Raw genomic sequence first — 22,964 nt, forward strand, 5'->3', positions numbered from 1 at the left:
CTCCCCAGTCTGCATTATGTCACTTAGTTTACCTGTATGATATCTTTGGTAGTCCAGCTGTAGCTAATCTGAAATAAGGATTGGGAATTATTAGTAAGGTTCCTTTGTGATCAAATTTGTTCAATATGGATAAACTCTCTACTATTTGGGCATGTACTTTATGGAGGCACTTATCAATCCTAGCTTCCTTAGGAAACTACCATAAAGTGTTAAAACCATTTTTTTTCATGGCATTACCTTCTCAAATAAATGAATTGGATAGATTTGAGTTCTTTTGTTCATAAAAAGACATGTCTGTTTACTGATTTATGCTCTGGATTCTTACAAATCATTAAAAGTTACATGTAAGTTATATATGTAAATATACACACACACGTCAAAATATTTCAGGATTGAATGACTGTCTATGAATTCGTGTGTCCTTTAGCCAGGTTTTAGAAAGACACGTTGTGGTGTCCATCCTAAATTTGTGGCTTATGTTAGTGTTGAATACAATTTTGCCTCTCTCCTTGTCAGCTTTTGTTTTCACACTTCCATCAGTGTGTGCCATATTTTAACTTCCGTAAATATGACCACTTTACAGTTATAAAATGATGCTGTGAAGCTATCTTGAAATGCTTCCAACGTGATAGCAGTTTTCCCTCTTAATCAGTCATCCAGCCAATGTTTTCTTTTCCTTGCCTGTTCATCCAGTCATGTTTGTAACTTCACTGAAAGTCAGGAATTCTTCTGTCTGGAGCATGATTAAGGCCCTAATAATCTCTTTATTTCACCAAGGAATCATTTCACTAAGCTCTGCTATCTCAAAGTAACTTTTGTGAGTGATCCTGTTGGTTAAAACTTGAGAAGGCTTTCTTAGAGGAAAGAAATGTCCTGCTTTAGCACCATGTTTATCTGTACAGTCACACTTAAGTTATTTGAAGTTGGATATATTTACTAAAGTTCAATTTTTGCATCAAGTCAGAAAGTTGATAGGTACATTAAACATACTTTTAAAAAGAAATGGCCCCTTTGCTATCTGGGTTTTTTAGTTTGCCTGTAACCCAGGACTTTGTTTTTCAGATATGTTATTTCCTTTTGTAACTTATGTACCATGTAGAAACACATATGAATAACTAAATAGATGAAGCATCAGTTAAAATGCACTAAGCAATTGGAGGTGCAGGCCTATTCTGTGGAATTTTGCTTTTTTTTTTTTTTTTGCTTGTTCATAGGATGAGAAGTTGCATATCATCATCAAAACTGGCTACCTGTAGTAGGGTTTCTTGAACACATGCAATCTTACAATGATTTCCTCTGGAACACAGAATTGTCATCTTTTATCTCTCTTTATTTCAACAATAGTGGAATACATATAAATCTATATGCAAATACCTATTTGTCTATTTAATTAAAAATAAATGGCTCAATTCTTTGTTGTTACTAATAAGAGCTGAGATGCTTGACATCTTTGGGGTGAAAGCTCAGTAGCTCCTGTATTTAGGTAATTATGCATTAAAGGCAATTTAAGACTGTTTCGGTTTTGAACATCAGATGAGAAATAACTAAACACTTGGACAGTTTTTTAAAGCCTAGCAAGCATGAAAGCTGCACTGACCATTTTGATGCGTTGCTTCAGTTCATTCTGATATTTTCTTGGCTATCCTTAGATGGGTTTTGTGACTGATTTTTTTTTTTTAAATTGTTTCAACATTAGAAGAACATCTGTTAAATAATAATGAATATAAGTATGTTCCTCTGGTTTAGTTTAGGAATAAGATTTTTGTTTTGTTTCTTTCATCTCTTACAGCTTGACAAAGATGACATGGTATATATGGAAGCATATGATAAGTTGCTGGAATCTTGGCTTACTTTGGTACAAGACGACAAACATTTCCATAAAGGTTTCTTTACCCAACATGCTGTTCAGGTCTTTAATTCCTACATTCAGTGCCATCTAGCTGCTCCTGATGGTACAAGGAATTTGGTAAGCCCTCGTTTTAGTAATTCTTGATGATGATATATAGTGACTAGCCCATGTCTTTTGGTGTGTACTATATTATGTAGCTCAAGGGAGCTAGTATAGAATTACTCTTTGTGACTTTGGAAATGACAAATTTGCTGAATTTGTTACTCAGTGGTCATTTTCCAGTCTGTTTCTCTCATTCTGAAGAGGAAATAAAGGAATACAAAGTTGAAAATCACTTTAAAAAAAAATAGAAAAAAGTAAAGCTGTTACTCAAATCAACATGCATCTTACTGTTTTTCCCACAGATGCAATGACTAAACTTTTGACCATCCTTCTCTGGACTAGGGTCCTAGTTAAAATCTCCAATGAAATTGGAAGCCTTTTATACGGTTGTTACCTCCCGTACATTATCTTCAAAGTATACTTTTGAAGTATAATTGACATGCATAAATATCTGAAAAAATGTAGTATGACTATGCTCAGACTAGAAGAAACTTGCAATATTATGTGGTTCTTTTGGATAAAATGGTACGTGAATTCCCAATTGAATTTTTGAGGTGAGTGTTCTAGAGAAAACCTAAAAGTACCTCAAGTATCCCTTGAACCATTGAGAAAGAAAGCAGATTAGTCTCTTTGCCAGGAGTCTGGATCTTACTACAATAGATTTTCAAACAGAAAGTTGGATGTAGATGTTGGATGAATTAATTATTGCATAGATTCAATTCAATAACTGTATAAAATCTCTCTTTAATTTGATGCTGTGCAAAGATCTCCGAGATACCTCATTCTGAAAAGCACCATATAAAACTTAATTCTATCTCAATATGTAACAGATGGTAATAACAGAGCCAAAACAGAGAGAAATATTTCACAAGGGAACTTTGAATTCATATCAAGCGGTCTTGACATAACTTGTATACACAGGTTAATTCATGTCATTCTGTGAGATAAGTCATTTATCCCATGGGTAACCTTTTAAAAGCCACAGCTGGCATTTTAGAATGCTTCTTGTTCAGTATCAAAGCAGTAACAGGAACTTTCAGTCTCTGCTTTGAGAGCAGAGGCTCACTCTTCAGTAAACAGCTGCAACTTTGAAGTTGCCAAAAGGGAATGATTTGGTGGGTTACATAAAGAAAAGATGGGTTAAAAGCACTTTGGATAAGGAGTTGTGTGTGGATTCAGTTTTCCACAGCCTTTATAGAAACAAAGCAGACTGTCACTTGTATGCTGTCACTGACGGTTTTCTGTCACTTGTATTTTACTTTGTTAGTTGTGTAAATTTTATGATTTTTTTTTTAAGTGATTTTCTTTAAAACATTTTAACATCGATGCTTAGTTTCTACATGTAATGGTTCATCTCTTCAAGGAATAAGGTCTGATTATTATTTAAGTAGTTTTATAATGCAGCCAAGATAAGCTTTGAGAAATCAAACAGCACAACTTCTGCATCAGCAAGAAATGAAACTGAGATGATGGTTATAAGTATTCTGTTTTCCTGAGGTTATAGCATTTACTTTTTAAACCTTTTTTCCCCTCTAACAATGGGTTATGGAAAATCTTTAATGAAAGAGATGATTCTCATTTCATCATGACAAATACTACCTATTCTGTGATTTACGTAAGATCTCAGACAACTGAGAACAATATCTTTGACTAATGAATAGGGGAAAGCATGGAAGTTCCAGTGTTTAAAATGGTTCTTGGTCTGCTATATATGTGATTTGAAATGCAAATGTACTTCAGCAATCTTCTGACCACTGGGTTTGCAGACCGTCTTCGTGAGCCAGAGTTATTCAGTACCTTATATCGCACTTCTAGCAGTGGATGCTCGACAGAGCTGATTTATATATTCTGTGATGTGAAGAAGCTGTTTTGCTATTGTCCAGCCTGTGCTTATCCTATTAATAACAAGTATCAATTTTCATAACTCTTATCCTTTTTTCACAGTGAATCTTTTGACTTGAGAGCACTATTGGAAATGGTAGCAAATATACAATTAACTGAATGTGGCATTTTGCTAATGAGTTTGTGAAAAGCTGATTTCAAAACAATATGAAGCCATGTTTACACCTCTGTTTAACTCTTCTGTGTCTAATTTAGTATGTCTGTTGTTCATCCGTGCAAAACACCTTGAAAGAAAAAGCCAAAATAATGTAGAAAATTGTGGTGATGATAAAATTTAACAAGTATAACACTAACTGGTTGCTTCTAATTATGTTGAAATAACCAAAGACTGCCAATGGTGTGGCCTCTCGGGAAGAAGAAGAAATAAGTGAACTGCAGGAAGATGACAGAGACCAGTTCTGTGACCAGTTGGCCAGCGTAGGCATGCTGGGGAGAATTGCTGCAGAACACTGTATACCTCTTCTTACAAGGTATAAAAAAATAGTAATGAATGCAAATCAATAAAGCCATCAAATATTAAAAGCCTGACTTTGCTGAAACAATTTAAAAACAGTGAAGTTATTTTATTGTTATTTGTCCACAGTTTATTAGAAGACCGAGTGACAAGGCTCCATGGTCAGTTGCAAAGACATCAGCAGCAGTTACTTGCCTCACCAGCATCAGGCTCAATTGACAATAAAGTGCTTGATGACCTGTATGAGGATATTCATTGGCTTATTTTAGTCACAGGTTAGTGAACAGCTTTAAATTGTACTTATTCTGGTATTCTTATTGCAGCTGAAACACCTCAGGAAAAAAAATAAAATCCCTGTATATCAACTACTCTTAATTGACTATAAATTTTATCCCTTATGATGCTTTCATCTTACATACGCTACTTGCAAAGTCTTTGTTTTACTTTCATCTGCCTTGAGTAGCATGAACGTTATCTTTAAAAGATTGATGAAATCTCTACATGAGGTATGTCCTTTGGAAATTCCCGCAACTGATTTTGTTATAGATTTTTTGAGATGTCTTATCAGTCAACCTATTCAAGAAATTAGTCTGTTCATGATGTCAGTTGTATTGTTGGGGGCACATGACTTTATAAGGGAATTGACATGATATCAGGATAACAGTATTACTCAGTGGTGGCAAAGAATCAAGTAAGTTCTGGAATCTCTCAGGGCTGATGATCCACGTCCTGACATTTTGTTATGCTTCAGGGAACTTGAATTTAGAACCTTTTTGATTTTATTTTTAGATGGAACTCTCTTACATCTGTTTGCAAAACATAACAACAGTGTCTGTACTTTGTTAGGAGAAATGTATACTTTATGAAATATTTTGTGGGATCTTTTTGAACATCTGATGTTTTAGTTGCTCTCAGATGTTGACATAAATGTGTTTATAATATTTTTGTATCACTGTGGGGTGGAGTTTGTAGCTCACAGATGGTCATGAGATCAGGCGTTGAAAACTACAACTAAAGCTGGAATGAATATTAATTATCTGGACACCAGAGTATTGTATAAAAACCCGTGCTTCACCTGATCTGCAGTTGCTATGCAAGGAAAACTTTATTATATCACATGTGCTTTGTGTCTGAAAGCCTCTGACAGATTAGAAACGTTAGCAGAATAGAAGTCCCAAATGAGATGGACTCAGTGGGGAAGCTGTAAAATCAAGGTGCTTTTTATCACGTAACAGAAGAAGAAAAAAGTGACAACAAAATGTCGCTTTGCCCCCCACCCCCCCCACCCCACCCCACCCCCCCCCGCAATAGTTGAATTGACTGTAGTACTTTTACATGAAGCAAAGCTTATCTCTCTTTTTAATTTGTTTTTTAATTTGGTGGTTTCTTTTCCAGTCTTGGTTTCTTGTCACTTTAGGTTCTTCTCTACTGAATGGCTTTAAGGATTCTAAAGTTAACTTACATGTATTTAAACAGCGTTAGTCAGGGTTTGTACAAACATTTGATTCTGGTGTGATGTCTGCAGTTAAGCCAATGGATTCTCTAATCAAAAAGCCGTAAGTTAACCTAGGGTAGAAAGTTGTGATCGCTCTTTCTTTTTTAATGTAAGGCTACCTCTTGGCTAATGATACTCAGGGAGAGACTCCGCTAATACCTCCAGAAGTAATGGAATATTCCATTAAACATTCAGCTGAGGTTGACATCAATACGACACTTCAGATTCTAGGATCTCCAGGAGAAAAGGCCTCTTCCATCCCAGGGTACAACAGAACTGATTCTGTAATTAGGTAAGGATGCATCTCATGCTATTAAAGGTGTTAAATGCTTTTTCAGAGAAAAAAAATGAGATTGTGAGTGGACTTCTGTGAATTTGAAAAGTAAAAAAGCAATATGTAAACACTGAACATTGGAAAAGAAGTGTCTCTTTTAACTAGTATTAAAGTAAGGGCAAATAATTTATAAGAATGGTTTTATAACAGACATATTAAGGCAACGCTACAAAAGAGATTAAGAAAAGACAGAAAAGGTGAAGTGATTTTTTTTTTTTTTTTAGGGTAAAGAAAGGCAGGGTAAATACAGATGATATTTCAAGTCGAGGTGATCCAGGGGAGAACTGAGAAGAAAAATGAGAGTAAGGCATCAAAACACATAAAACTGAGTCAAGATGGGAAGGCTGAAATGACTAGATTGATGACCTAATAGTCTTAACAGAGGACATGAGCCAAAGTCTTGGAAATAGAGAAATGTGTTTATATCTCTACTGAAAACCCATCTTTCATCTGTTACAGAAAGTCCTTAAAATTACTTAAATTGCTAAAAAGTTGGTAGATCAAAATCTTTAGATAATATACTATGTGCTTTATAATTCATTCAGCACACGTACAGCTTAAGCTCATGCTTTCCAGAGCGTCAGTGAGCTTGTCTACTGTGAACATGAGTTACTGCCCCAGCTTGGCAGTAGCAGCTCAATTGGTCCTCGATGTAGGAGGAATTGTTGTCACCTATGTACACATATCACTATTAGCCTATAAAAGGAGCAGGAGAGGGGGTTTCCGTTCTCTTTTTGCAAGAAGGCTGATGCCCACAAAGGACTTCTCAATTTGAATCCTCACGCTTCAGAAGATTGCATTCCACTTTTAATTGACATGGAAGATTCTTCACCCAAGATAGTTGTTTTGTGTACTTAACATTTTCTTCTTCTGGAAGAGGCTAGAAAAATGGATCTTCATTGGCAATGATTTGCCTAATGTTTAGAAGTTTCAATACTGCTTACTGATACTATTGGCAGCTTCAAGAAGTGGCCAACAAACGGGATTTCTTAATGCAGTGTCTTAGTGGTGATGGGAGTAAAACCAGATCTAAATGAGGAGAGATTTGAGGCTCTCCGGCAATAGCTCTGAAACGTCTTCAAGAAATAGACCACTGTTAACTTCCAAATTCCTCATGCATTCTTACCAAATTTAATTGATATACTACAAAAGCTAATATTTAATGTAGGTTTATGGACTGATTGTATTAATGTAATCACCTGGTGATCTGCTATTTCAGACTGTTTCTCTGCGGTAATGAAAAAGAGAGAAACAGCTGATCATTTCTGCTCTTCAGTATGCATCACACTGCAAAAGCTGCACAATTAGGCCCCACTTGGTCACTAAGCTTGATCATGCAAGGAAGGGAGAATCAATTTTCAAAAAAAGTTTTTCAAGCACTCCAAGTAGTCCATTTGTCTTCATTCCCTTGATGTCAGAATGCCTGTGAGGATTCTTTGTTGCAGTAATTTTGATGTCAAAGATAATCACCCTATCTTTTAATGCATATTCTGACTTTTTGGAGGATATTTGCCAGTCTATCCTGTCTGTCTCTCCTTGTGTTTAAAGAAACAGTAAACTCAGGTGCTTTTTACTTCATTAGAGATGAACTACTCTGTGTTATCCTGTTCCATCTGTCATATTTCATGAAAAATAAATGTGTTTGGTAGTCTCATTGCTTCTCAAAAAACCACTCTCAGCATCCTCATTGTATTTTAAATCTGCAGGTTGTTATCTGCTATTTTAAGAGTGTCAGAAGTAGAATCTAGAGCAATAAGAGCAAATCTCACACACCTTCTGAGCCCCCAGATGGGCAAAGATATTGTATGGTTCCTCAAGCGCTGGGCAAAGACTTACCTCCTAGTAGATGAAAAGCTGTATGATCAGGTAAGGATATAACTTTTATGAATTAATCAGTGAGTATTAGCAATAATATCCTGTGAATGCAGATGTCAGTGTAGCTATTTTAAAGTGCAATGATAAAGCATTTTTAATGTTAAAGGGGTTGTGGTTTATTTTGGAATTTGTTTGAAAGCTGATGTTTTCTTCAGTTTTTTGATTAGAAATATAAGTTGTTAAAGGACCCTTCTTGCATATTTTGGTGCAAATGTGATTTTTTGTGGCCATTGCCATAGTAGAATAGCATAGCACATTCTCAGGCTGCATAGTGGGTGAAACTCACTGACAATTTTATAAGCTACTTCTCGCTCTCCATCAGGTCTTACAGTTCATCTCTAATACAGTGGTTGCCCTTGATGGATGATTTAGTGAGTAACCTGGTCATGATTCTGAATTAGATATTTAACACAATCACAAGGTAGTATACATTAGCTAATGTCATGCTACTTTCTCTCCTCTCCCCATTCTCATATGTTCTCACTGTATATATCATGATTTCAATGGTGCATTCTTTGTAAAGGGCAACTTCTTATCATGTTTGGGCAGCACTAATCATGATTAGACCTTGATCCTGATTTTGCTTATAGAACTAACTGTAATCCAGCTAGCTGATGGAGGCCACTCATCCTGAGGAGGTCCTATTGGCTCTAACTTTCAAGAAGAAAGCCTCCTCCTCTTCCCCTTTATTTCCTCTACTGAAGCAACTAAGAATACTAACGCTTCAGGAGGCCCTCCTTAACAAAAATAGGTATACCAAAGACTTGTAAATACTTGGAATCATATTATTCAGCTTGTACTTACAGCAGAGCTAAGAATTTGTAAAGGTACCAGTTGGGGAAGAATTGGAGAGCATGTAAGAAGGAGATCCACATGAGAAACTATATGAAGAAACAAAATAGCGTATCTAGGAAATGCATGTTTAGTTTGTGTTGACATGTGAAAGTGATTGAAACCTCTATTTAAACCTTATGCTCAGTCACGTATATATTATGACTTTTAAAGTTAGAAATGTTAGTAGTGTGCTGACAGGAAGCCCCTGCACAATTATTACAAAATCTTTGGATTTCACTCTTGAGAAACTTTTTAAAGATAGGAGAACAAGCAGTTTCAAGGAAGCATATTTTAATGTGCCAGGACCAGAATGTGACATCTTTCCTAAAAGATGTAGAGATTGAAGGAAGAATCTGCAGAAAGCAGATGCAGAAAAATTGCAATGAAAATAAGTTTTTACAAGATTCAATCTAGATCAACAGCTAGGTTTATTTCTAATAATTGTTATGACTGAATTTTGAGGAATTTCATCGTAAATTCATGGAAACACTTTTGGGAGATGATTTTGGAATCTTTCTTTTAATTTTTAAAGCTCTTGAACTTTCACTGGCATTAAAAGCTAGACATACTCAAACCTGGTTTTGTAATGAGGTTGAAACTTTTCTTTGTTTTAGGTGTTGTGTGTAAAATTGCAAGATAAATTTGGCAAAGATTTTTCTATTACAGGTATTCTTTGCCTTTGTCTGTGTAACATTTGTGTATTAAGTAGGGAAGAAGTGACAGCCTGAAAAAAAGAATTTGCTGACAATGATTACCATACACTTTGGGGTTCTGGCTTCTGTAAAACTCACTCATTTTAATGCTTTTCTTATAGATAAGTCTGCCATTTAGTACAGCATTTGGTGCTGATACAGAGGGTTCCCAGTGGATTGTGGGTTACCTTTTAGAAAAAGTGATCAGTAACCTGGCAGTGTGGAGTTCAGAGCAGGACCTTGCAAATGATACTGTACAACTGCTAGTAACATTAGTGGAAAGGAGAGAGCGGTAAGTTGCTATACCTCTGGAAGTCAAAAAATTTCTTTTGCTTCCTTTAAATTTTTTTGGCCAAAGTAATCCAGATATAGGGCACTTCATGTCTCTGTAAGTCAAATTACTTTAGTAACATACTATAAATGGAAAAAAAATTGTCTGACAAAGTGAGGAGTGAGACCTAGATTTGACAAAACATGACCTAATTTTTGTTACTGTTTAGAAGTGCACTCTCCTTCCCCTACGTTTGTGCCTCACTCTTAAACAGTGAGAAAGGAAAACTCTCCTGGTCTCCACTCTTATTGCAAGGATTTTTGTGATGTTGTTTATTGTTGTTGAACAAGTTCTTCTGGATTAAGAGTTCAGATACTGGCTAAGTCAGTATAAAATGTGTTTTGTAAACATATAAAAAAATTTTTTAAAAATGCCAGGATTTGGCAGATTCAGACAAATTTCAAAGTTTTCTTTGGTATTACAAATTGTGAAGCAGGAAATTCTTGAATGTTTTACTTTTTGTGAATTGACATGCAATTGTACATGCAATCATGCATTCAGAGTCTGCTGAAAGACTGTTCTGAAGTTTGAGGAGTTAAGCGCTTGAGGAGTTTTTTTGAAAAAACTAAAACCTACAGGAGCTAGTTTTGGAATAAACTGCTTATTTTATCATGACATAATGAGACTAAGCTTTTAATCCATGCAATATGTCCATTAACTCTGTGTGTGTATGTGTGTAAAACTAAAGCACTTCCCTGCTTATCTCCCATACAAATTGAGCTATTTTCAGAATATATACTATAGAAATCTTAGAGGTGAGGCATTAATAAGATGAAAGTCAAAAGGCGATTTAGCCTAAGAATAAAGGAATTAAAATTAAAAAAAAAAAAAAAACAACCCCACCTTCTGACAACTGCTAGCAACCTGATGCACTCTGTTCATACAATTTTGTGAAGTCTTTTCTTTAATTAAACTGTTTTTCCCTCTTCTAGGGCAAACTTAGTTATTCAATGTGAAAACTGGTGGAATTTAGCTAAACAATTTGCAAGGCGAAGCCCTCCTCTTCACTATTTGTCCAGTTCTGTGCAGAGAACACTAATGAAAGCTTTAGTGTTAGGAGGTTTTGCTCATATGGATACAGAAACAAAGCAACAATACTGGACAGAGGTAAGCGATTTTGATGCTTCTGTCACCTGCATTTTAGTGAGTAGTATAAACAACTTAGTTTAGGGAATTTTATGGTGACAGAATATCAACTTGTACAGAATCTTTTGATTTTGAACATGTAATATTGATAATTTTTTAAATTATTCTCTCTTTGAAGGTCAATAGTTCTATGGCAGCCAGGACCTGCCAAAAATTATATCTAAAACATCACAACCTAAACAGAAACAACTAATAATTACCTAGAGGGTTCGTGAAACAGCCAGTATAGCAGTACACTTGAAAGAGACTATTATAAAAGGTTAAGAATTTCCCTTGGAACTGTGTCATTTCTTCCTTTTATTTTAATTTGGTGATGTTATGAATTATTCAATTATTCACTTAATGATAATGACAGTAAGTAAAAAGCTAATTGTGGAACATAATGAAGAGCCTTGACCAGCTTTTTGTGCCCTGGCTCCATTAAAGCTCAGATATTTAATACCAGAAAGATTGGTGCTAGAAGGTAGCTGGAATGTGATCAGTGAACACCGCATGACTTTGTAAAGCATTGGCCTTCTGAAAGAAACTTGCTTTTATTAGCAAAGCTCTGAAATTAGTCATCGAAGACTATAATGCACTGGAAGTAATTGGAAAAACATTTAACGATTTTTATAGAAGTTTCTAAATTGGTTCCAAACACAGCTGATTACAAAAGAGATTGCACTATTGAGAATCATAATATGACAAAGATAATTGTGAACACGAATCTTAATTAATGCTTTCATTGATGAACTGTAACAATTTTTTCCCCTAATACTGAATTTGGAAGAGAATGAAATACTGTGAGCCAGAGAAAGTCATTGTCATTTGTGTAAAGATTACAAAATAATGTAAAATATTTATGGAGGTGCTCGCTTTGAAGCCAGCCTGCAGGTGATGATGGATAATGAGAATCACTAATCACTACCACTTCAGCTTACGATAATGTGACAGATAATAACATAATTGAGCCGTTGGAAACTGGAAGTGATTCTTGTACTGCCGTGCCAAAAGCAACCCATGAACTTGCTAAATTACTTAAACCTCACATCTCATGTAATAGTATGCTTACCTTAATGTGACTTTTCTAAAAAATTTGAAGGTTCTTCAGCCACTTCAGCAGCGATTCTTGAATGTGATAAACCAAGAAAATTTTCAGCAGATCTGTCAGGAGGAAGAAGTGAAACAGGAAATCACTGCTACATTAGAAGCACTCTGTGGCATTGCTGAGGCTACCCAGATTGATAACGTAGCAATTCTCTTCAATTTCCTAATGGACTTCCTTAATAATTGCATTGGATTAATGGAAGTATACAAAAACACACCAGAGACTGTTAATCTCATAATAGAAGTCTTTGTTGAAGTTGCACATAAACAAATTTGCTATCTTGGAGAGGTAAATACAACCAAAAGGGGAGGAAGGGGAAGAGTGTGTGTGTGTGTGTGTATGTGCGCGCACGTGTGTATACAGTGCTATCCCTTAAACAAATAAAGGATAGTGATTTTTATATTCTATAGAGAAAGGAATACTGTACGGTCACATCTGTTAGAGGAATTCCTTTGTTTAAAAACATACACTTGCAAAGATTAAAAGCAGGACATCTAGACTGTTCTTATACCAATAAACTTAACCATCATTCATCACTAATCTAACTATGCATGAGTGGCAAAAGAGTGCAGACCATGTTGAGTACTTTTTTTACCAGTATCAAACTTAGCTGAAGGCTTGTCTAGGAGAATTGCAGCACTGTTTTATGTGACAAATGCATACCATAGAGACGCTGCCTTGGTCCTAAACAAGGCATAATGGATGCCAAGATATTATTTGGTAAAACGAGTCAGTGCAGTACACTTACATCTTTGCACTGTTGGCTAGTTTTGGGTTTGCATCCAGAAGCGATCCTGCCTATTCCAAACTGGGTATGCACAAATAGTGTGTTATGGCTCCAAACTTTGATAGCTGAAGTGAGTCCCCAAGGGATTTTGTTAGTAATCTAGTTTGTGAGATTAGTGAGATGTGTCAGCCTGTCCCAAGCCACTCTTAACAACAACATCAACAAAAGATAAAATGGAGGAATTGATAAAAGTAATGTTCTGCTGTTTCAATGGGTAGCACATCAATATATGGCTGTAAGTGTTCTTATTGTTTAAGGTGGCTGTCTCCTTGATGATTTTGTGTGCAGTTGTTACAAAAAGTGGTTATATAACTGAAATTAAAATCTTGAGGTATCATCAACCAAGTAATGCCATCTTAAAACAAAGTGTGTCACTTTTAGCATGTGGAAGTTTTCTTATTATCTAACGTTGTTTTGTAGACCAAAGCCATGAACTTGTATGAGGCCTGCCTAACTCTGCTCCAGGTGTATTCCAAGAATAATCTAGGTCGACAACGGATAGATGTTACAGCAGAAGAAGACCAGTACCAGGATCTCCTTCTTATTATGGAGCTTCTCACTAATCTTCTATCAAAAGAATTCATAGATTTCAGTGATACAGGTATGAAGGAATTGGTAATTGCTGAACCATAACGTGTTCTAAACTGTAAAAAACACTGTGGGGCATGTGTTCAATCCAGGTAAAGTAAAAACTGAAGTTTAGGCTTGATTAGATCAGGATATGGAAATTACTATTTAATGTGCCAGTAGCAAAGGAAGGACTTCTCACAGTATTCTAGCATCTGAAACTATTATTGCTCTCATAAAATAAATAGGGCATGTATGAAACAGCTTGAAATTTGAATATTGCAAGTCTGAACATGTAGTAGCAGCCGTCTTATAACAAAAAACCCATAGAGAAGTCAGAATAGTAAATTACCGCAAGAGGGCAGATGGATTATCGTCTTAGTACAAGATCCAACTTTTGTGAAATGCTGAGCTCATTAAATTTCCATCACGTTTGAACGTGTTCTGTATTCCTCATTCACAGAACATGCTTTGTATGTTCTGTGTGTATGTGGGTGTAGTTAAGGGTTCTTTTATGTATCCCAGCCTGTTACTTTCTTCTGTATATTTGCCACTTAAAATTGCGGTAGTCCTGAATGTCATCTGCCAGTTCTAGCTTAGCTGTGCTGCATTGCTTTTAAATAAGTTGAAACACATTTGCATGATTCAGATCTTACTATGTCCTATACAGTTTGCACAGAAAACATGCTCAGTAACAAACTGAATGTGCCTAGGTTGTTTTGTTGTTCATTGCTTTTCTGAGGTATGTCTTGAAAGAGAGAACGTTGTGCTCCGAAATTCAGTGCATCAATCTAGTTTTTTGTCGTGCATGCACAACACAAATACAGAACCAGATTTAGAAGATTTAGACTTTGTCCATTGAGTGGACAACTCAATGCCATGTAACTTACTCTCTTTGAGGTCAGACTTTGGAAGTTAGTTGCATGAAAAACACTGTAAAATACTTACCATGAAACTAAGGAATGTGAATACTACCTAAATGTAATGCCCAGAGACCAAACGTGTTGAAAGTTGTCTGCATGCTGTTGCTGACTCAATGCAGGAATTATAAAAGTAAGGTCACTGCCAGTTGATGGGAAATGTAGGTCTTACCTGTAACTGGAGAAAACTTGGCAACATCTAAACTACAGAATTTTCTGCATTAACTGTCCCTTTTTTTTTTTCCTTGTGTTTATAAAATATATATAAACATATGTAAATATATAATGTGTGTGTATATAAAGTATAAAAATGCAGTAATATTTTGCTCACTGTTTTATGTGTGCAGGCATGAAGCAGCTATCACTAGAAACATGCAATGTTCTGTAATGGAAGGGAGCCCTCAGAGTATCTGAAGTGTTCTGTTTTAGCATGCCATCTGGTACATGTGATTATGAAATGCTTAGTCCTGATGAATATAAATATAGAGTGATGTGGCAGTCTCCACTCACTAAGTTTCTATTTTAATACAGTGCCTCATGTTTTTGTTTGGGGAGAGGGCAATAGTCCTATTTTTAAAAATGTCTTTATTATAAAGAAATGGGACTCTTCCTTCAATATGTTTAATCCTCCTTTTATACAAAAAATTTTTTGTCTTTTCTACAGATGAAGTATTTAGAGGACATGAGCCTGGGCAAGCTACAAATAGATCTGTATCAGCAGCAGATGTTGTCTTATATGGGGTTAATCTAGTTCTGCCTCTGATGTCCCAGGATCTGCTGAAGGTAGGTATATTTTTACACGTAGTTGCTAGAATATGAAAGCTTTATAGTAATGAATTCCCAGAATTCATTCTTATATGCATTCCACCTCCATAAGCTGAGTTTTCTAGGCTTTTAAAAACGCAAATAATTGTTCCCTAGTTCTAGGTACTATTTGCAAAGAAATATTGTAAGCTGAGAAAATGTATATTTGAAGGGCCTAAACAAAACTTTTTTCTTCCAAAAGTGAGTCTGTGCAGGTCAATTAGCCAAACCTGAAATGTGGCTTGTGGAATCCTTTTTCTGATAGTGTTAGAAATGGGATAGGAAGCATAAACAGTGATACTAGTTAAAAGAAAAAAAAAAAATCTGGGAGCAAGTAGTAACTCTTTAATTATTTTCACAATACAGCTGGCTTTCATATCATAGACATCAGCCGCTTGTTAGTAGAACGGTAAAATATGAAATAATGGAATGGCAGTATTTCATTGGGTTGCACTGTGTTAATGTTTTACACTTCAGAAGTGTTCCCCTGATTCAAAGTATCTCAGTTGTCCCCTCTTAACATGCTTTCTCATCTGGTAGCCCTCGCTGAGCATGAGAGCTACATCCATTTTAGATGAAACTGAGTCAAAGGATGTACCCTAGGAGCCCCTCTATTGTGTCCAAGGCTTTTACCCCACAGGGCTAGACTTGCTCATGTCTTAAGTAAAACTCCTTGAATTTGTACAGAGCAGGTACCAGACTCCCACCATCAACTGTTTAGCTTTAGCAATCTTTTTTATTGTACCACAGTGTTTGCTAATAAAGTTGTAGCCATTCTAATGACTCTGAAGTTGTCAACTAAAATTGTCTTTTCTTCTTCAATGGAAAGCATCGGTCCCATCTCTTTGTATAGATGGAAATTATGTCAGAATAGAGTTATGTGATTGATTCTAAAATTACCGTGTTTTTCTTTTGACAGTTTCCATCCCTGTGTAATCAATATTACAAGTTAATCACTTTCATCTGTGAGATATTCCCTGAGAAAATTCCACAACTTCCAGAAGACCTTTTTAAGAGCCTAATGTACTCACTGGAGTTAGGGATGTCATCGTATCCTTTATAGAGCTTGGGAGTGTTTAAAAATCTGAGTTGCTTTTATAAGGACCTGTTAAAAATCTGATTTATTTTTCTTTGCATTTTTTTCCTCTTCTATCAGTCTCTGTGTATATATAATTATATATCGGTAATCGACTCTTACTCTCTGCTCCTGGTGATTGAGAGTTTCACTGTAGTGTCTATTGAGATTCTAGTATTAGCTGAATTTCCTCTGACTCCTGTTGTTTGAATGAGGCCTTTAAGTGGTTTAGCATGTAAGTTTTTTCTGGCAGCCATTCCTGCTGCCTCCATTACTTCACTTCAGAGTGTGTAACTTCATAAGCCTTCAGCTGGTATCCCAAAGCCATTCCTGAATTAGTTGCTCAGCTGGTAATACAAAACACTGCTGCTGTTCTACTGGGCTGGCTCCAGAGCATTTCCTGTCAGGGTGCCAATGGGTTCTCCCTCTCATAATGGGAGTACCATTTTCACTAATCTGTGGCACGTGTCAGAAACAGATGAGCTTGACCATAAGGGACTCTTTCTGAAAATGTTATGTCAGAGAGGGTTATGTTACCTTAGGGCGTGTAGCTAATAGAGGAAAGCAACAAAGTTGGAATTATTTTTTTTCCCCTTTTTCTATTTTTTTTTAATTTAATTTTTTTATTAACAGCTTTATAGTAAAAAGAAATCTTGGAACATACAAGCATTTAAAATATTTTCTAGTGACACCATTGGGAAGTTTTACCACAATTTAATTGAAATCTGACTTTGATTCTTTAACACCCATTATCAGAATGAGTTCAGAGGTTTGCCAGCTCTGTCTGGAGGCTGTAACACCACTAGCAGAACAGTGTGCAAAAGCACAAGAAACAGATTCAACCCTTTTTCTAGCAACAAGGCACTTTCTTAAGGTAAGGCATCTGCACTTCGTGTTACTTTGGTTTTTTGCATACAGGTAGCATCAAGAGGCCAAACAGTGACCATATCTCACCGGGTTAATCAGGATCACACATATAGTAAGAAACAGCCTGTTACCTAAAAAACTGGCAGTGTAAGAAGAAAGAGCATGAAGGACTGGAGACGGTGGACTAGAGTACAAAGGAGGATGGAGGCGTAGAGGGAGGAAATTACTTATTGCCAATCAACAAAAGACCTGAGCCTCTCAGAATGCAATTTATATTTAACCATGCTCTGTCCACGAGCTCTAGAATGAACCTGATTGACAATTTTAGCAGTTACGTTTACTGTGGAAGCTGTGAAATAGAAGGCTTCCAGAATTGTGTGAACTGGAGGCTGGATAAAGTACTAAAACAAGAGGCAGAAAAAAGAGCATAGTTGGGAACTAGAAAGAAAATGCTGTCATTTATTCAATGTATCCAATGAATTACGTGTTTTCTTAATCCAGTATCATATTTAGTACTTTCTTTTTAGGACCATCCACTCTATCTCATCAAATTTTGGAGTGACCTGGTAGCAACCAGGTTCCTGCTAACTAGGAATAAAGTAATTGGGGAACTTGTGTGCTTGTCTTCTCATTTTGTAAAGACTTCAGTTTTCCTTAAGACATCTTTTCTTACCAAACTGACATTCAAACTTCTGGGGATTGCTCATTAAAAGCATACATCAGCCAAGCTGAGAGAATGAGAAACACCTTAAATAATTTTGTCTTTATATTTCTTTTAAGTTAACATAGCTTTCTGCCTTTTCTCTACATTTCCACTTAAAATTATAATACCATTCTTATTAATCTGTTCCCTGTTTGGCTTTCTGTGAGCTGTAGGAGTCTCCAAAACTTGAGGAAAAAGTTCCCTGTTTTATTCTGGAAGAACAAAGGCTTTTTTCGTAATTTCTGTGGCATATCTGCAGCTTTTGGAGAAAAATACAAGAGATGCCATTTCTCTCTGAAGAACACGTATAAATCAACAACAGGTTTCAGTGCTTTGAGATGTGAATTTGTGCTGTTAAGCCAAGACTCGACTTCTAAAAGAACTTGGCTTTCTGATTACTGATACCTAAATTTAAAAAAAAAAAAGCAACAAAGCAAACAACAGACTTGGATGTTTGTAAATACATGTTCATTATTATTATTATCAGAATTGAAGATGATGTTCAGCAGCAAGTCTCGGTAAAGTAGAAAGTTAAGTTTACACTTCTGTAACTACTTCTATTTTGTGATTTCAGATGGTCTTTGATATGCTGGTACTTCAGAAGCACAATACAGAAATGACAACTGCAGCAGGTGAAGCATTCTACACATTAGTGTGTTTGCATCAGGTATGGCATTTAGACACTTACACCATGAAAACCCGTCATTTGTTAAAGGAGAGTGGTTAGTTACTGTGCGTCTGGCAAATCATAAAATCGTTCAGGTTGGAAGGGACCCTCAGGAGGTCTGTAGTCTGACCTCTTGCTCAAAGTGGGGTCAACACTGAATTCAGATCAGGTTGCTCAGGACTTTTTCCAACTGTGTCTTGAAAACTTCCAAGATGGATATTCCAAAGCCTCTCTGAGCAGCCTGTTGAATGCTTTATTATCCTTGTAATTCATGTGCTTTCAGCACCTGCCAGACTGTCTTGGTGGCCCACCACTGGACTCATTCAAGTTCATCAATATCCTTCTTGTGTTAAGGAGTCCAAAACTGGACACAGTATTGCACATCTAATCTAAGTGCTGTGTAAAGACAAATGGTAAATACAGCCCAGCATGCTGCTAGTGTTCATTGCTGACAAGGCACACTGCTAACTTGCTTAGCCTGCTGTCCACCAGGACCTTCAGGTCCTTTATTCAGCAGAACTGCTCCCCAGCTCCCCCTGAGCAGTCTGTATAGTTGCAGGGGGTTAGTCTGTTTCAGCTGCAGGATTTTGCATTTGTCCTTGTTGAATTTCATGAGCTTTCTGTCAGTTCATTCCTCCAGCCTGACTAGGTGTCTCTGAATGTCAGTTCTGCCCTTGAATGCACTGGCTGCACTCCCCAGTTTGGTTTCATCCACAGACTTGAGGAGAGTGCACTTCCTCTCCTCCAGGTCACTCACTAAAATATTTAACAGGACAAGTCCCTGATGAGAGCTCTCAGTGCCACTTGTAACCAGCTTCCAGGTGGAACATGAGCCATTAACCACAATCCTTTAGAGACTGACGATACAGGTGTGTTTTCACCCATGTAGTAGTCCACCCATCTAGACAATAAAATCCCAGCTTGGTTACAAGGATGCTGTGCAAGACTGCTAAAGACTTGCTAACATCAGGCATCCAGTGCTCTCCCCTCATCCACAGATGTAGTCATTTCATCACAGAAGTCAGTCGGGTAGGTAAAGCATGATTTACCCTCGGTAAATCCACGCTGGCTGTTCTCAATCCCTTTCTCTTTCATGTGCCCAGAGATAGCTTCCAGGAGTACTTGCTTCGTGATTTTCTTAGTTGTTCAAAGATGATAGAGAGCAGCCTTGTAATGACGTAAGCCACCTTTCTGAACCCTTGGATGGATTCTGTCAGGTCTCATGAGCTTGTATGCATCAAGATTTCTCAAGAGATCCCTGGGTTGATCCACTTTACTACTGGTAGTTCCTCTCCTCCTTGAACCCTGTCTCTAGTCATAAAGGTCTGGGAAAACCTGTCAGTGAAGACCAAGGCAAAGAAAGCATTGAGTATTGCAGCCTTTTCTTTTGTCTGTTATCACTAAATCACCTGCTCCATTCAACAGCAGGACCCACATTTTCCCTGTTCCTTCTTTTACTGTTAATGTACTGGTAGAAGCTGCTCTTGTCCTTGACATCCCTTGCCAAATTCAGCTTTAGCTGAACTTCACTTTTCTGTCATTGTTCTTGTCCACACAATGTTTCTGTTTTCCTCCTTTGTAGCTGTCCCTGCTTCTATCTCCTGCATGTTTCTTCCTTGCACTGGAGTTCAGTCATGAACTCCCTGCTTAGCTGGGTCGGTGTCCTGATGTGTTTATATTGTTTTCCTCAGTATCTGGACAGGCCATTCTTGTGCTTGGAAGAGGTTGTCCTTAAAGACCTGTCAGCTCTCCTGAGCTCCTTTCATCTTCAGAGCTTTCTCCCGCAGGATCCGACCCATCAGTCTCCTGAATAAGCTGAATAATCCTGCTGTCGTGATGTCCAGGGTCTGTACTCAGCTGCCCTCTTTCCTCGCTCTCCTAAGGATCCTGAACTCCACTATTTCATGATCACTGTAGCCAAGGCTGCCATTAATTACCACATTCCTGACCAGCTCTTCCTAGCTGTGAGTAGCAGATGCAAAGTCACCCCTGGTTGGTCCATCTGGCATTTGAGCAAATGTCAGGGAGGTAATCTCTCTTAAGTCTGATCTGGAAACTTCCTCAAGTGGCTTGAAGATGACTTCATCCACTACTCACCCTGTTTTGGTGATTTGTAACAAGCTCCCACCATGATGTCGTCTTTACCACCTCTCCTCTGATCATGACCCATAAGCACTCAACTAGATTGTTGCCCAGTCCATAGAAAAGTATCCTTAATTTGAGCTGCCCTTTCACATAAATGGCAATCTTCTGTCCTCTTCTTCCCTAAAGAGTGTCCATTGGAGTACTCCAGTCATGCCACCTGTCCCACCACATCTCAGTGTCTGCAGTGATGTTGCAGCTCTGCATCTGTACAAGGAGCTCTAGCTCTTCCTGTTTGTTTCCAAAGCTGAATGCATTTCTGCACAGGCATTTGAGGTTGGCCTCCTTTCAACCCGTTTCATCCTTCCTGATGAGCACTCTTAAACCCATCACACTTCTGTGTGTTCTTACTACTCTTGGTCTCTGTCTCCTCACTTATCTACAAGCTGTTACCACCATCCCCCCAACGTGCTCTTTAAAGCCCTTCCTGCCAGGTTGGCAAGTCTTTGGCAAAGATGTTCCTAAGCCACTTCGTCATATGGATCCTCTTTCTTGTTAGCAGCCCTCATCCCTCAAAGAAGGACTCATGATCATGTAAGACAAAAAGACCCTGTGACACTAGCCACAGGTGGCAACTTCATATTGTGTCTACCCCCACCCAAGCCCTTCATCAGTAGAACTGAGGGGACTGCCATTCTGGCTCCTATGTCCTCCACCCTTGCTCCCAGAGCTCAGTAGTCACTCTGGACTTGCTCCAGGTGCCCCCTGGCAGTGTTGTTGGTGGCCGTGTGGCTGAACAACAAGCAGTGATAGACTGAGGGCCAAGGATGATCCTCAGCAGTCTGTCCATAATAACAGCCCAGATCCTGGCCCCCAGCAGAGTTTTTAGGTCCCCATCTCATCCCCTGCTGCACAAGGTTCCATAGTCTCTGCTAAGTCCTCTCCAGGAGCTGTGCTGCTGCATACCAGGTAGCCAGGTGTTCCCCACAGCAGCTGAGCCAGGCACCTGTTACAGTCAGTTTGCTGCTTTTCTCAAAACTCTCAACTGTTCTTTCACTGTTCTTTTAGTCATGTTTAACATGTTTCTCTGTCTTCTGTTTCTGTCCAAGTAAGCATGAAAATAAGTGGGAAACTCTTAGAAAGGAATCTAAGCTCTCTGTCCCAGGGAAGGGAATCTAGAGAAAGGAAAACCTGTGGGAGGAGATGGTTGGTAAGGCATGCCGAACGTGGGGCAGGCGTGAAGAAAGAGAAGTGCGGTTTGCAGGAGTAAGCCCATGCTAAGTAAAAGCCAGAAGGCACTTTGAAGGGTGTACCTTAAAGTTTTCTTCTTACTCTGCACTGCAAAGCACTGTACCTAGCTCTGAAGGCTTCTTTAGCCTTACTAAAAAACCTGGTCTGATTGAAGGGCTTTATCTGGTTTAGAGGTAAGTGAAAGGCTGCAGGTCTGTAGTTCCTTCTGGTACCCTAGTCAGTGAAAATGGATAACAGGTGGAGAGGTACTGATAGTTTTCTGTCACAGCCTTGATCCTGGATTTTGTCCTGATGAGAGAAGTTGTATATATTGTATCTTTTTTTAAAGTTAATAAGATTCTTGTTTATTTAACAGGCTGAATATTCAGAGCTAGTTGAAACGTTGCTATCAACTCAACAAGATCCAGTAATTTACCAGCGGTTAGCAGATGCCTTCAACAAGCTTACTGCAAGCAGCACTCCTCCTACACTGGACCGTAAGCAGAAGATGGCCTTCTTAAAGAGTTTAGAAGAATTTATGGCAAATGTTGGTGGACTTCTCTGTGTAAAATAAACAACAAAACTCTATGCCTAATTTAGACCCTTTCTGCAAAATGCACTGAGAAATGCTGAATGCTGACTAAATCTTGTACCTGTCTCTGGGTTCTTTGCAGCCATCTCAGATTCTAGAAAGCCTGGAATTTTGAACATAACACAATGGAATAGGAGAGGTCAACTTTGAATCAGCTTCTGCTACTATGTGTTAGCTGCAATCTGTCATACTTGTGTGTGGGAGAGAATGAACAGAAAATTGGAATTTAAATTTTTTCCATATATGTGCGAACAGATATGGGCACAACGAAAAATAAATTCAGTGCCTTTCCCCCCCACTGGTTTAAAATATGAGTGGCCAGATAGACATACAGATTTCTTTTCTACCCAAAATCATGTTAGAGTGTGATGCAGATACATACAAAGCTCTAAACAGTTTAGCTGATTTTAAGCTTTATTTTTCCTCTCTTAAAGTTTGAGTTTGTGTTCCAATGAGGAAGAAAAACTAAATGGTATTTTAACTTGTGTTTAGTTCTGGTTTTCTACATCAACCTGACATTGCATGTTTAATGCAATGCAGGTTTTTACATTATGTTCTGCTGCCTAAAG

The 22,964-nt window shown here is 37.6% G+C and overlaps 1 protein-coding gene across 1 annotated transcript in view; it reads left to right on the forward strand.

Moving 5' to 3' along the window:
* XPO4 (exportin 4) overlaps positions 1 to 22,393 on the forward strand; it is an 84,688-nt gene extending 62,295 nt beyond the window's left edge. Inside the window, exons 10-23 of the mRNA XM_076328114.1 lie at positions 1,790 to 1,966; positions 4,181 to 4,323; positions 4,437 to 4,582; positions 5,917 to 6,094; positions 7,843 to 8,002; positions 9,660 to 9,829; positions 10,801 to 10,975; positions 12,096 to 12,389; positions 13,309 to 13,489; positions 15,040 to 15,158; positions 16,099 to 16,229; positions 17,011 to 17,128; positions 18,399 to 18,491; positions 22,180 to 22,393. Of these exons, the coding sequence (XP_076184229.1) occupies positions 1,790 to 1,966; positions 4,181 to 4,323; positions 4,437 to 4,582; positions 5,917 to 6,094; positions 7,843 to 8,002; positions 9,660 to 9,829; positions 10,801 to 10,975; positions 12,096 to 12,389; positions 13,309 to 13,489; positions 15,040 to 15,158; positions 16,099 to 16,229; positions 17,011 to 17,128; positions 18,399 to 18,491; positions 22,180 to 22,377 (2,283 nt within the window). The 3' untranslated portion in view covers positions 22,378 to 22,393. The remainder of the gene's footprint in view (positions 1 to 1,789; positions 1,967 to 4,180; positions 4,324 to 4,436; positions 4,583 to 5,916; positions 6,095 to 7,842; positions 8,003 to 9,659; positions 9,830 to 10,800; positions 10,976 to 12,095; positions 12,390 to 13,308; positions 13,490 to 15,039; positions 15,159 to 16,098; positions 16,230 to 17,010; positions 17,129 to 18,398; positions 18,492 to 22,179) is intronic.
* Positions 22,394 to 22,964: the final 571 nt, after the last annotated feature.

This window comes from Aptenodytes patagonicus, chromosome 1 (genome assembly GCF_965638725.1).
Source record: "Aptenodytes patagonicus chromosome 1, bAptPat1.pri.cur, whole genome shotgun sequence".
NCBI lineage: Eukaryota > Metazoa > Chordata > Aves > Sphenisciformes > Spheniscidae > Aptenodytes > Aptenodytes patagonicus.